Here is a 12,287-nt window from a genome sequence, read left to right as displayed (position 1 = left end):
AAGAAACCATTATGAAATTAATAGATTTGATAATAAATAACGTTTTAGAAAAGGTTTGGCTTTTAAGTAAAACAAATAGTTGGATATAATTAAAATGTCTAGTTCTTAAAATTCAGGTTGAGATTTATCATATTTTTATTATTTTATTATTTTAATTGATAGATTATTACCTAAACAGAAAAAGAGAAAGAGATAACACACACCCTATTAGTTGATATCCATATTTTCTACATCGATAATAAACAATAATTACACATCTTATTTTAAAAAAAATTGGAAATTTTTTTGATTTATGTGTATCATCTTTGTGCGAGGGCTATGCTATTCCTCTATATCGTTCCAAATTTATCAAATGTCTCTGAAGAGACAAACAAAAATTACACATCAATTAAGATACAGTCAAAGCAATACCTCTAAATGTGGGATAAAAATGCTTTTTCTCTCTTTTACTCTTTTCTCTTAGCGCTGTTTAGCCTAGCTAACGTACGCAGGTACCTAATGGTAAGTAAGAAGATGATGAAAAATAGCGCTAAATCTGCAGACAAGGTGGAGAAGATCAATAATATTGATGAGTGCTTAGCTGATAAAGAGAACGATAGTCCTGAATCTAAAGAAAATATGAGCCAAGATGTGAATGATAGTTGTTGAAATCCCGAAGGCAATTTATCCGGTGGTCGAAGATCTGGTAGGAAAACCTACAAATCTGAATAGTACTAAGGAGAGTAGTGATATCCCGACTGAGAAGAATAAATGGAATGAGTTATTCTCTAAAATAAAGAAAGAAGTGATGCAAGTGAACTGAAGTTCATTCCCCCTGCTGTCAAAGATGGTGTTCGATTTGAGCGTTTTAATTCTAATGAGACTCAAAAAGAAGAAGACAAATGGAAATTTTCAATCATTGGGTGCGTGTATGGTAAGCACCCTAAATTTGAAAGGTTAAATGCTTTTGTTAGGTACATATGGTCTAAGTATGGTTTGAACAATGTAGTTAGGATTAATGCTTCCATGTTTCTTTTTGAATTTAGATCTAAAGAAGAATGTATACAAGTGGTTGGTGATGGTCCTTACACGTTTGGTCAGAAGCCTTTGATGATTAAGAAGTGATGACCTAGAATGTCCATGGATCCAAATTCCATTAGCTATGTTCCTGTTTGGATCCAATTTCCAGGTCTCCCATGGGAATTCCGGACTCCTAATATTTTAAGCAAGATTGGGAGTTTTTGTGGTACTCCATTATATTGTGATCGGTGCACCTTTAGCAAAGGAAAACTGAATTTTACTAAGGTGTTTGTAGAGATGGAGGTTGCTGGTCAATTTCCAAATTCTGTGGAATTAATTGATGAATTTGGGAATGGTTTTAAGCAAAGAATTGTGTATGAGTGGAGACCTATGTATTGCGACAAATGTTGTAAGATGGGGCATACTAAGAGCAATTGCAGAGTTAATCATGATGCAAAAAAAGAACTGGATAAGTCAAATGAGATAGTTACTGTTAAAGAGAATGAAGGAAAGACTAAAGAAGTTTTACATGATTCTGTTGTTTCAGTTATTGAACAGGTGACTGTGATCCCCTAGATTTTGAGGACTGGTATAATGAAATGTCGTGTTAAGGTGAATAATAATGCTATAGCAAGCACTTGTTTCCTTAATGCTTTAGTGGAGGATACAGGTGATACTGTTGACAAGAGCCCTGGTTTTGATAAAATGTTAATGTTTGGCTCAGTTGGAGATGGGAGGAAGGCTACATTGCACTCTCGTATGATTGATGTGGATAGATGATAGGTACCTGTAATATTAGAGGGATGAATAACCCTCTAAAGCAATCAGAAATAGTGAATTTGATTGGTATGAATAAAATTTGTGTTATGGGTATTAATGAAACCAGAGTTATTGAGAGTCAGTTTGCTGAAGTTTGGGATAGTTTGAAGAAGAAATTACGTAGTTGGGAAGTTTAAACAAACTATTCTAATTCCAATATGGGCACGATTTGGGTGATCTTTAATAAAGAGTTAGTTATGGTTGATGTGATTAAAACTCACTGTCAATTTATTCACTGCAGGATTTGTTTTGATAAAAAAGGTTGTTCTATTCCTTTGTTTATGGCTCTTATATGGCAGAGGATAGAATTGAGCTCTAGGATAATTTTTCCAGGTTAGCAGAGATATGGATGGAAGTTAGAGTATACTTGGTGATTTTAATGTTGTAACGGGGAATGTGATTAGAGTTTGTGGGGTTAAGGTTGATGCTAATGCTGCTGAAAACTTCAAGAATTGGATCCATATGTCTAATGCCTTTGAGATTAAGCAGCTTGGTCTGAATTTCACTTGGACCAATAACCAAAATGGGGAGGATAGAATTTGGAGGAATTTGGATTGGTGCTCTGTGAATGAAAAGTGGATGAAGGAATGGAATGATTCTTATTGTGAGGTTAAAAGCTTTGGCATCTCTAATCACTGCCCTCTAGTGATTAGAATGATGATTAGTTCTGGAAAAAGAAGATCCCCCTTCATGTTCTTCAATGTATGGTGTGATCACAACAACTTCTTAACTACTGTGCATAATGGTTGGAATTGCAGAATGAGTGGGTGCCTCATGTACAGGGTCTACCAAAAGCTTAAGCTTATGAAATAGGATTTCAAGAAGATTAATAAGTTAGAATTCAGTGATATTTCTAAAAGATTTTGTTACATGAGAGAGGCTATTAGTAAAATTCGGGAGGGTTTGCTTCTAGACCCTTATAATATAGCTTTACAAGAAAAAAGAAAACATTTATTCTAGGCAGTTGTATAAGCTGATTGCTTGAGAAGAAAATATTTTGAAGCAGAAATCAAGAATGCTTTGGATTAATTTGAGTGGCTAGAACACCAAGTTTTTTTCATAGAAGCATCAAGCGGAGACATGCTAGAAAGAGAATTATAACAATCAAGGAATCTAATGGTGTCATCTTTACTGATTCAGATGATATTAAAACAGTTTAGTTCAACATTACAAAGACTTTCTGGGTCGTGGTACTCATAATAGGTCTAATGTTAATCCTAACGTCTACTCATATGGCTACATTCTGTCTGAGAGAGAAATAGAGCTATAATTGAAGACCCTGTTACTGCTTGTGAGATTAAAAGTGCTATTTTATCTATTAAGGAGGACAAAGCTCCTGGGCCAGATGGTTATTCTAATTCTTTCTTTAAGAGAAGTTGGTGTATCATTGAAGAAGACATCTGCAATGTTATTAAAGAATTATTCTCTACTGGAAAAATGCTCAAGCAGGTTAATCCTACCTTCTTTCTCTTTAATTCCAAAAATTGATAATCCTATTTCTGCTAATGATTATAGACCGATTGCTTGCTGCAATGTGGTTTATAAAGCTATTTCTAAAATTCTTGCTAAGAGACTTAGCATTGTCTTGAAGAAGTTAGTTAATGAAAATTAATCTGCTTTTGTTTTAGGCAGAAGTACAGCAAACAATGTGTTATTGGCCCATGAGATTATTAGAAATTACCATAGGGGAAAGGGTAAGTCTTGTGCCATCAAAGTTGACATCCAAAAGCCTATCATACTGTGTCATGAGATTTCATTGAGGAAATAGTAATAGGGTTAAGATTTCCTAGAAATTTCATTAACTTGGTGATTACTTGTATTAGAACTATCATGTTTTCTATTATTGTGAATGGCGAGTCTCTTGGCTTGTTTCCTGGGGGGGTAGAGGTATGAGGAAAGGGGATCCTATCTCCCCTTTGATTTTTGGGCTTTGTATGGAGTTCTTCTCTAGATTAATATTAAAGAATACTTATCTCAGTTCTGGTTTTTGTTTTCATAAGGGTTGTAGTAAGCTTAAAATCAATCATCTTTGTTTTGTTGATGAACTCTTTCTCTTCTCTAAAGGGGACGTTAAATCTGTTAGTATTATTAAGAACACCCTCCTTGATTTCTCTAATGTCTTTTGTTTATGGCCTAATCTTAATAAGAGTTATGTGTACTTTAATGGGGTGTCTAGAGCTATTAAAATTGGAGTCCTGTCTATCTTAGGTTTCAAGGAAGGTGAGATTCCTGCCAAATATCTTGGCCTTCCCCTTGTCTCCTCTGGACTTTCTAAAAGTCATTGTAGCAACTTGATTGATTGAATTACTGTAAGAGTTAATTCTTGGTTTGCTAAATACTTGTCATATGCTGGAAGATTACTATTGATTAATTCTGTCTTATTAAGTATGCAAATATACTAGTGCTCCATTTTTGTCATACCAAAAGCTGTTGTAGTTGGTGTGTAGAGAATTTATAGATGTTTTCTTTGGCATGGTAATGATACTAATAGTAGAAGAGGTCTAGTTTGCTGGTCTGATGTCTGTAGTAACAACATTTATGGAGGTTTAAGAGTAAAGTCTATTCACAAATGGAATATAGTTGTTATTGCTAAACATATATGGAATTTGATCTATATTAAGTCTTCTTTGAAGGTTAGATGGGTAACAGAAAACAAGCTTAAAAGACTTAGTTTTTGGGGTATTTGTAAGCCTATAGATTGCTCCTGGGTTTCGAGGAACTTGCTCAAGATTAGACCAATCATAACTCCTTACATGAAGTACACTCTTGGTGATGGTAAGAACTTCTCCTTCTGGTTTGACCCTTGGCCAAATGGAAAAGCAACTTGTGAAAGGTTTCCTAATGTTTGTATTAAAGACTCTGAAATCCCTAAAAATGCCAATGTTTGTGAGCTGTGGAAGAGAGGAAACAAGCTTTCCCCTAATCCTTTGGATGATGGCACCTTGGAGGTTTTGGGAGTATGTTAAACAAAACTTCAAAAGTACTAATGAGATAGACAGAATTACTTGGAATGGCAATAGGAATGGGTTATTTTATGTGAGAAGTATGTGGAAGTTGATAAGCCCTAATATTGTGAAAGTCCCTTGGCATAATCTAGTTTGGTTGCCAAGCAACATTCCTATATTTTATTTTATTGTTTGGATTTTCTGGAAGAAAGGACCCCTGACTAAGGATAAACTAGTCAAGTGGAAGGTGGTGGACTCTGATATTTGCAGCTTGTGTGGTTGTTCGATTGAAAATACTAAGCATCTTTTGTTTCAATGCCATTATTCTTTGGCCATTTGGAACAGAGTGCTTTAGAGTTTGGGGTTTAAAAGAAGAGCCTTTTCCCTGTGTAGAGAAGTGAGCTTCTTTACTAGAAGAACTGGTGGTAAGTCTAAGATTTCCAGAGTTAGGAAGTTATGGTTTACTACTACTGTCTAATTTATTTGGAGAGCCAGAAATGAAGCTGTCTTTGAAAAGAAGACCATTCCAGCAATGAAGATGTTTAAAGAGATTTCCAAAGCTGTAGCGATGAGATTGAGAAGTTTTAAGATGAAGTGACCTGAGTTCTGCTTTTTCTTTGTTGTTAGCAGTTGTTGTGTTTTGTAGCTGTAGCTTTTTGTAGAAAGCTCCTGTTTGTTTTGTTGTATAGTCTTTTGGCGGTTTGCTTAGTGCTGTAGGCCTTGGTTTGTGTTGCCTTGCCAGTTTTGTGATGTATCTCTTCTTACATTTTCAATAAAAAAACTGTTCGCTTGGTTATTTGATTCAAAAAAAAAAAGCAATACCTCTCAGTTAAATTATATTTTAATTTGATCTTTGACGATGTACAAATTAAGACCGATAACAAACGGGTGTGTTGTATTATCTTTATTCCACTCTATTTTTATTAAGAATTTGATAATTGAACAAATTAAAGTATAAAGATTAGATAAATAAAAAAATATATGATATAGATATCTTAAGATAATTTTAGTATTTTTATAAGGTTAAACTCATCACAAAATTTATATGTTATTAGCCTCTATTTCAAATATTAATAAACATTTTGCTTTTAAATAATTTTTAATATTTATTTCATACATTCATAGTTTTGTGGCGGGAATCATATATTGTGGTTTTATGCCAATCAAAACTATAATTTTTCCTATAAAAAAAGACCACGCATATAAAATTAAATAATTAAAAGTTTTTTTAATAAAATATAGAATTCCTACCATCGATTAGAGCGGCTAGACCGAGACCAGGGGATATAGCTCCAAGCGCAACTTTTGAAGAGATTCGCCCATTGCAAATCTTTTCTTGTAATTCAAGATATTTCTCGTTTCGTCCATTCATTTCAACTTCAAAAAAATAGTTATTAAAAATTAAATGAAATAAAAGTAATTAATACATAAAATTTAGAACGAATTTATTTTTTATTTTTTTAAAGAAAAAATGTATTGAATGATGACGATGGACGCAAATGCATTAGTCAGACATACTATGATTGTACTGAAATGTTGTGTGGTTAATTCTTATCCACACCTAAAAGATTGGAGTATTGTGTTAGCAATTCCTCGAGTGCGTTCTCTACGTCATCAATTATGTTCTCTCTTTTCAGTAGCAATTGCGCTCTTTTAGGTATGCATCATCTTTATTAATGAAATAGCTTTTAGAATATTCATTTTAATAAAGCACGTCACAATGCATTAGTGGTAAGCTTAACTCAGGTCACTACTCCCCTTTACTTTTGCTTTCTTTAATTTGGCAGGTAGCAATGAGGATTGTAATTGGTTCGGTTAATTAGTCGACCTAAATGGATTTTTACATTATATCACACAATTTCACTTGAATGTTTTTACTCTAAATGGGACTTAAGTGTTTACCGCATATTTAGAGTTTAAAATTTAGAATTTAAGTTTTAGGGTATTATAATAAAAATGAGGCGACAGTATTTAAATTATTATTAATGATTTTAAATATTTTTAATAAAATTATGTTTTAAATAATTTTTTAAAAAAAAAAAAAATTATTACTTCATGTATTTCTAAATATGTAATCTCTACGTCTCATTCTAATTGAACATATTTTCTATTTTGAGCGTCCTATTCTAATTGACAACTTCTATTTTTCTTCTTTTTTTTACCCCTTCAATTAATACATTTACAAAGCATATTTTTAAAAAGTTGTGATGCATTTAATATAATGTGAGGATATAAAAATAAAGTTACTAAAATTTCTTAAATAATGTGCAATGAGAATTTTCTCAATTAGAATGGTACGGAAGGAGTATATACTTTTAATTTGTCATGTGATTGTAATTGTATATATAATATTAAGAAAATAAAAGAATAGTTAAATAAATATAAAAATAAAACAAAATTTGATGGAGTTTGCCTTCTGATCCAGTGGATTGAACCTGCAAAACAGGTTAGAAGCTAACCGGACTGTGGTTGTCCAATTAACTTTTCGATGCTAAAGTCAGTATAGATCTTTTAGCAGCGTTTTTAGTATGTGAATGTAGTCGTGTGTTTAGGCATATCTCAAACTCCTTTTATAATAGATGATAGTATACCTTGTAAAGTTGTAGTAGGAAGGTGAATTCTACTTTGTAGGGTTTGACCCTGATTAGGAGTGATATTCCTTATTCAGACATGAGGCTTATTTAGTAACGTCTTCCTAAATAGTCTCGTCTTTCTAAGTTAGAGATTATATTCCTAAGTTGAAGTTTGTATCCAAATAGGTAAGATACTCGAGAATATTCAGTAGATTTGGTAATATGTCTGAATCTCAGGGCTGACGCGCTTTATCCGAGTCCTGGAATTTGGTATTATTCTAGTCGGGTGTTGTTCCAGTCGAGGTGGATCCTATGGCCTCATGTTTCGTATGTTTTGGCCCTTCGGGCGGGAATCTGGTATTATCTGAGAATGGATCTTCTGCGACTGGACTCCATTGTAGTTTAGATAGAATTCGGTATCCATCATTAGCCCCCCCCCCCCCACCCACCCGCAAGTGAGCTGAAGTCTTGGTATTTATGCCCTGTTAAATTTTAGCTCTTTTGGAGTTGAGTCGTTTTATATTCTGGCGAGTCGATTTACTTCTCCAGCAAGATTTCTATTTTTCTTCTCCCTTCCACGTGTCCTTTGATGATTTATTGTAACTTGATTTTAAGACAAGTGTCTATTTGTGTCTTGTTCACCTTGTATTTAAACTATTCATATCTTCTCCTTCCATTTTTACTTATTTGAAATCATCGTTCTGAAATTATTTCGTTTTCTCTGAAATCATTCTTGCATTCTTGCAATACTTCGATTTTGATTCCTCATTCTTCAAGTTAAGTTTCCGGATACTTCTTGTGGTTAAATTAGAGATTTAAAATAACTCTTTTGCTCTTTCATAATCTGCGACTTCTGGTTTTAATTGTGTGAAATATTCAGGGTAGACTTCCTTTGGTGTTCTTGATTATTTCCCTTGTTTGATCCTCCTCTTTTTCAATCTCGTATAATTCGTGTTCCTGTTTAGAATGGCAGCTAGTAGCGCGAAGACGGCATATGCCTCAATGGCTCTTACCGATTCCTGCCTTAGCGAAAATGAGGTCCAAGATATTTATTATTAATATTATTTCCCTTCTGAGTATAGAGTGAAGCTTACTGGTTATGGGAAACCTACTTTTGGATCTCCCGGTTCGCCTTATAGGGCTATCATTTTCAAGGAGCAGCTTGCTGCTGGCCTTCGGTTTCCCTTAGACCCATTTTTGATAGAGTTGTGTTGGGACTTAAGGATTTCTTTAAGACAGCTCCATCCCGGGATAATTAGATTCCTTCTCACCTTTGTCGAAGCGTGTACGTTTCGGAGTCAATCCCCTTTTAACATCTTTTATTATTTTGTAGATATAAGAAAGTGCGATGGTTATTTTATTTTTGCAGTTGGTCGTAAGGGTCGTTCGTCCATCTATTTGCCCTGCTTCGACAATGGTTGGCGAAAGCGCTTTTTCATAGTCACTCATAATTTTTCCTTTCTTCATTTTACGGATGGTTTTTCTATTTATCGCCTTTCGAACTATCCTTTTCTTTTATGTTTATCCGAGTCAACCTTGCTTTTGGTTTGTCCTTCCATAGTATATTTCAGCGTCCAATATTAGACGTTTTAGTTAACAGCCACATTCGGTGTCGATGGCTTCCTTTGGAAGATCCTTCGCGTGGTTTGGCAGATCTTCACTATGCGTTTCTTGAAGGTATTTTTTCTAATTTTGTTACTTTTCTTTTCTTCTTAGGATGTCTTCTTCATCTGATGATCTGTTTTCCGATTTCAAAATAGATCTTGACGTTCCGATGGGTGGTCCTGAAGTAGATGTTGTTGCCGAGCCGATTCCTGAAGTTGAAGCTCAAGTCGCCTTGGTTCCTGCTGGGGCGATCTTATTAGCCGGCGACGGAATAATCTTTGTGGCAGAAGATGTTGCGGTTGATGAGCCCGCAGATGATGAGGCTGCTATCCCCATCCCCCTAGCTCCAGTGATTCCTTCGGAGGAGGTGGAGGCATTAGACCTGGACAAGGCCATCATCTTAGACTCCGAGGATGCTTCCCCGAGTCAAGGTCTTATGGATTTGCCATCTCGGAAGAGGCGTCGGGTCGATGAGGGGTCAGGGGAAGGTCTTTGCGGCAGTTCGTCATCCACTCTGAAGTTAGCGAAGTGGGTTGAGGGCCATGACCCGGCGAGTCTTCTGAACCCTCGGGTTCTGGCTGAGTACATCATGAGTTTGGCAATTCCTGAGGATATTACTTGGTTCGCCTCTAAGCCTGGTCATGACCTTTCGGATATCGCTTGCTTCCACTGCTTCTCGGTGAGTTAATTTTGATTTTATTTTCCACTTATTTAGCTTTTTTGATTTCTTTTTAATAACTCATTTCTCTTGTTGTTTTCACGTTAGGCCCTTCAAGCCGTGCTGGTTTTGAACGATCGCCGGCAATGTGCCGAGGAGGAAGCTGAACGCCTCACCTCTCTCTTGGCGACGTCCGAGTCGGAGAAAGCAAAGTTGAAGGCTTTGCTTGAAGAGCAAGATTCGCTTCTCCTGCAGCTGAAGGCTCAAGACGCTATTAATGATCGTCAGGTCAAAGTGATCGAAAAGAAAACTGATGATCTGACTCAAGAGATCGAGGAGTTTATAAAAGTGAATACTTATGTTGGGGAAGAGCGGAATAGACTGAGGGCGGAAGTGGAGAAGCTCCATATTCATCTGCTTGATACATAAGTTTTTTATTCCGCTCAAATCAGTGAGTATCGTCTCGCCATTGGGAGGAAGCTTTTGGAGCAGAAACCAAAAATTGATTTATCTGGCGTGAATGGATTAGATCCTCAAGTTATATCTCATGACTTGCTTCAGAAGATGGCGAAGGATCGTTTGTCGAAAAAGTAGATTTTTTATTTTTTGATTTTTTTGGCCTTCGCTTTTTTGTATCATTGTAATGATTTTGTAATCTGGATCTTATTTATGAATATATGGTTCTTTTTCTTCATTGTTGATTCAAATGCTTGGTTTAATTTATTTTTGCTTCGGATTTCGCACAATTGGTTCGCATGTGCTTTATTTTATTGTTGTCGATGTTTTTGTATTTCTTTAAGCTTTTCTTTGAAACGATACTGGTATTTTCCAAGTTGATTCATCCTTTTCTTGTTTTATATTATATTTAGAGTTAATTTAAACTCTTATTTTAGTTGGCATTTCGCCTTATTTGAGAGTTAATCTAATCTCTTATTTTCGCGTTTCGCCTTGCTAGATTTAATTTAAACTCTTATTTTGGCATTTCGCCTTATTTGAGAGTTAATCTAAACTCTTATTTTGGCGTTTCGCCTTACTCGAGTTAATTTAAACTCTTATCTTTGGCTTTTTGCTTTGTTTCCCGGTTCCTTTTTTGCGTTTAGCGGATCACACAGTACTTGAAAACTGAAGTTGTATTAATATAATAACTGCTTACAAAACATTAAAGATAATTGTAACACCATCGGGTATGACAAAAGGTCTTTACTAGCGATGGGTTATTTAACTTCTTCTACTCTTCTTTCTTCTCTGATCTGCTTTCTTGAAGATCTACAACAGACTCGTCGTAGCATTTTTTGGCGATGTTCTGGTCACCTCCCAGCGTTACTACTCCCTTCTCAGTTGGTACTTTCATTGCCATAGCTCTTATGCTGGTTACTGCAGCTGAATCGTGGAGGAATGGTCTTCCGAGGATGGAATTATATGTTAGTTCCATATCCACTATGTTGAATAAGGACATTACCTTCTTGTTGATCCCCATTTCCAGGCCGATTATAACTTCCAGTGAGATAGCACCTAGTGGGTTGATTGAGGGGCCTCCGAGTCTGGATAGCGGGATCGGTACTCGGCGCAACCTCGTTGCGGTTCCTCCCAGCATCTTATATGCAGAATTCGTCATCAGATTTACAACACTTCCTTCATCAATGACGATTCGCTCCATGTTCCAATTTTTGATGATGGTTATTACCAACAAAAAATCATTATGAGGTGATTTTGTTGGGTTTTATAGGCTCATAACGCAGCGGAATTTCAAAAATTTATCTAAAAACCCAAACCAAGATCCATGTAATTCGAATTAACAGAATAATTACTTACTTGTATGTCGAATTCAACAACAATGTAGGAAGGAAGGAGGTGGTTCACTTTGGTGATACCTGGCCTCGGATCAGAAACGCCTCCAAAAGAACGCGTCCTCTACGAGTATCCACACGAACAGACCTTAGCCAAAACTAGTGCTTGTGTGTGCCAGCACTATTGCTTCACAAGCAATTTCGAATTTTAGTGATTTAGTGAATAATGAATTTCGTGATTCTCAAACCAATTGCTTAATGAGTATTTATAGTGATAAATAACACTAGGGTTTGAGACAAATTCGAATTTCAATCTCATTGCAATTCTACAAGTTTATGTTTATCAAAAACTCCTTTTTGATAATTATCCATATATATTAATTACTATATTTATTATCTTCCAAAAATAATAAATTAAGGAAAACACTTATCCTTAAATTTCAAATTAATATATATATTTATTAATATATATATATATATATATATATATATTACGAATTATATATATATATATATATATATATATATATATATATATATATATATATATATATATATATATATATATATATATATATATATATATATATATATATATAATTAATCACTTAATCACATTGGACTTGTACAACCCATAACTGTTTTGGGCCTGTTCTTAGTGTGCGACCCTGTAGGTTCATATAACGTTGGCAGTATGCTCGAAATCCCTATTTCAGCCCACAAGTCATAAGTGGCCTCTAGCAAGACATTATGACTACCCAAGTTATATGAATATCGATAATCCGATTTAACCATTTACAATAATATTTTAATCCCTTTGTCTCTCGATATCCAGATTGAATATAAGGCATAGTTATGTCATCCTTATAACATTCAATCATTAGTTTCTTGACTCTAAGTA

General features: G+C 34.9%; 1 protein-coding gene and 1 non-coding gene across 2 annotated transcripts; both read right to left on the bottom strand.

Moving 5' to 3' along the window:
• Positions 1–267: 267 nt before the first annotated feature.
• LOC126654174 (U6 spliceosomal RNA) lies at positions 268–368 on the bottom strand. Its single transcript, XR_007632431.1, has one exon. It is a non-coding gene; the product is annotated as a U6 spliceosomal RNA (small nuclear RNA).
• Positions 369–10,827: 10,459 nt separating this feature from the next.
• Positions 10,828–11,256, bottom strand: LOC126687634 (uncharacterized). The gene has a single exon (XM_050382190.1). It carries the CDS (start codon positions 11,254–11,256, stop codon positions 10,828–10,830), a length of 429 nt encoding a protein of 142 aa, XP_050238147.1.
• Positions 11,257–12,287: the final 1,031 nt, after the last annotated feature.

This window comes from Mercurialis annua, linkage group LG6 (assembly GCF_937616625.2).
Source record: "Mercurialis annua linkage group LG6, ddMerAnnu1.2, whole genome shotgun sequence".
NCBI classification, from domain to species: Eukaryota; Viridiplantae; Streptophyta; class Magnoliopsida; order Malpighiales; family Euphorbiaceae; genus Mercurialis; species Mercurialis annua.
The sequence above is the reverse complement of the archived record's forward strand: the minus strand, read 5'-3'. Positions and strand labels throughout refer to the sequence as shown.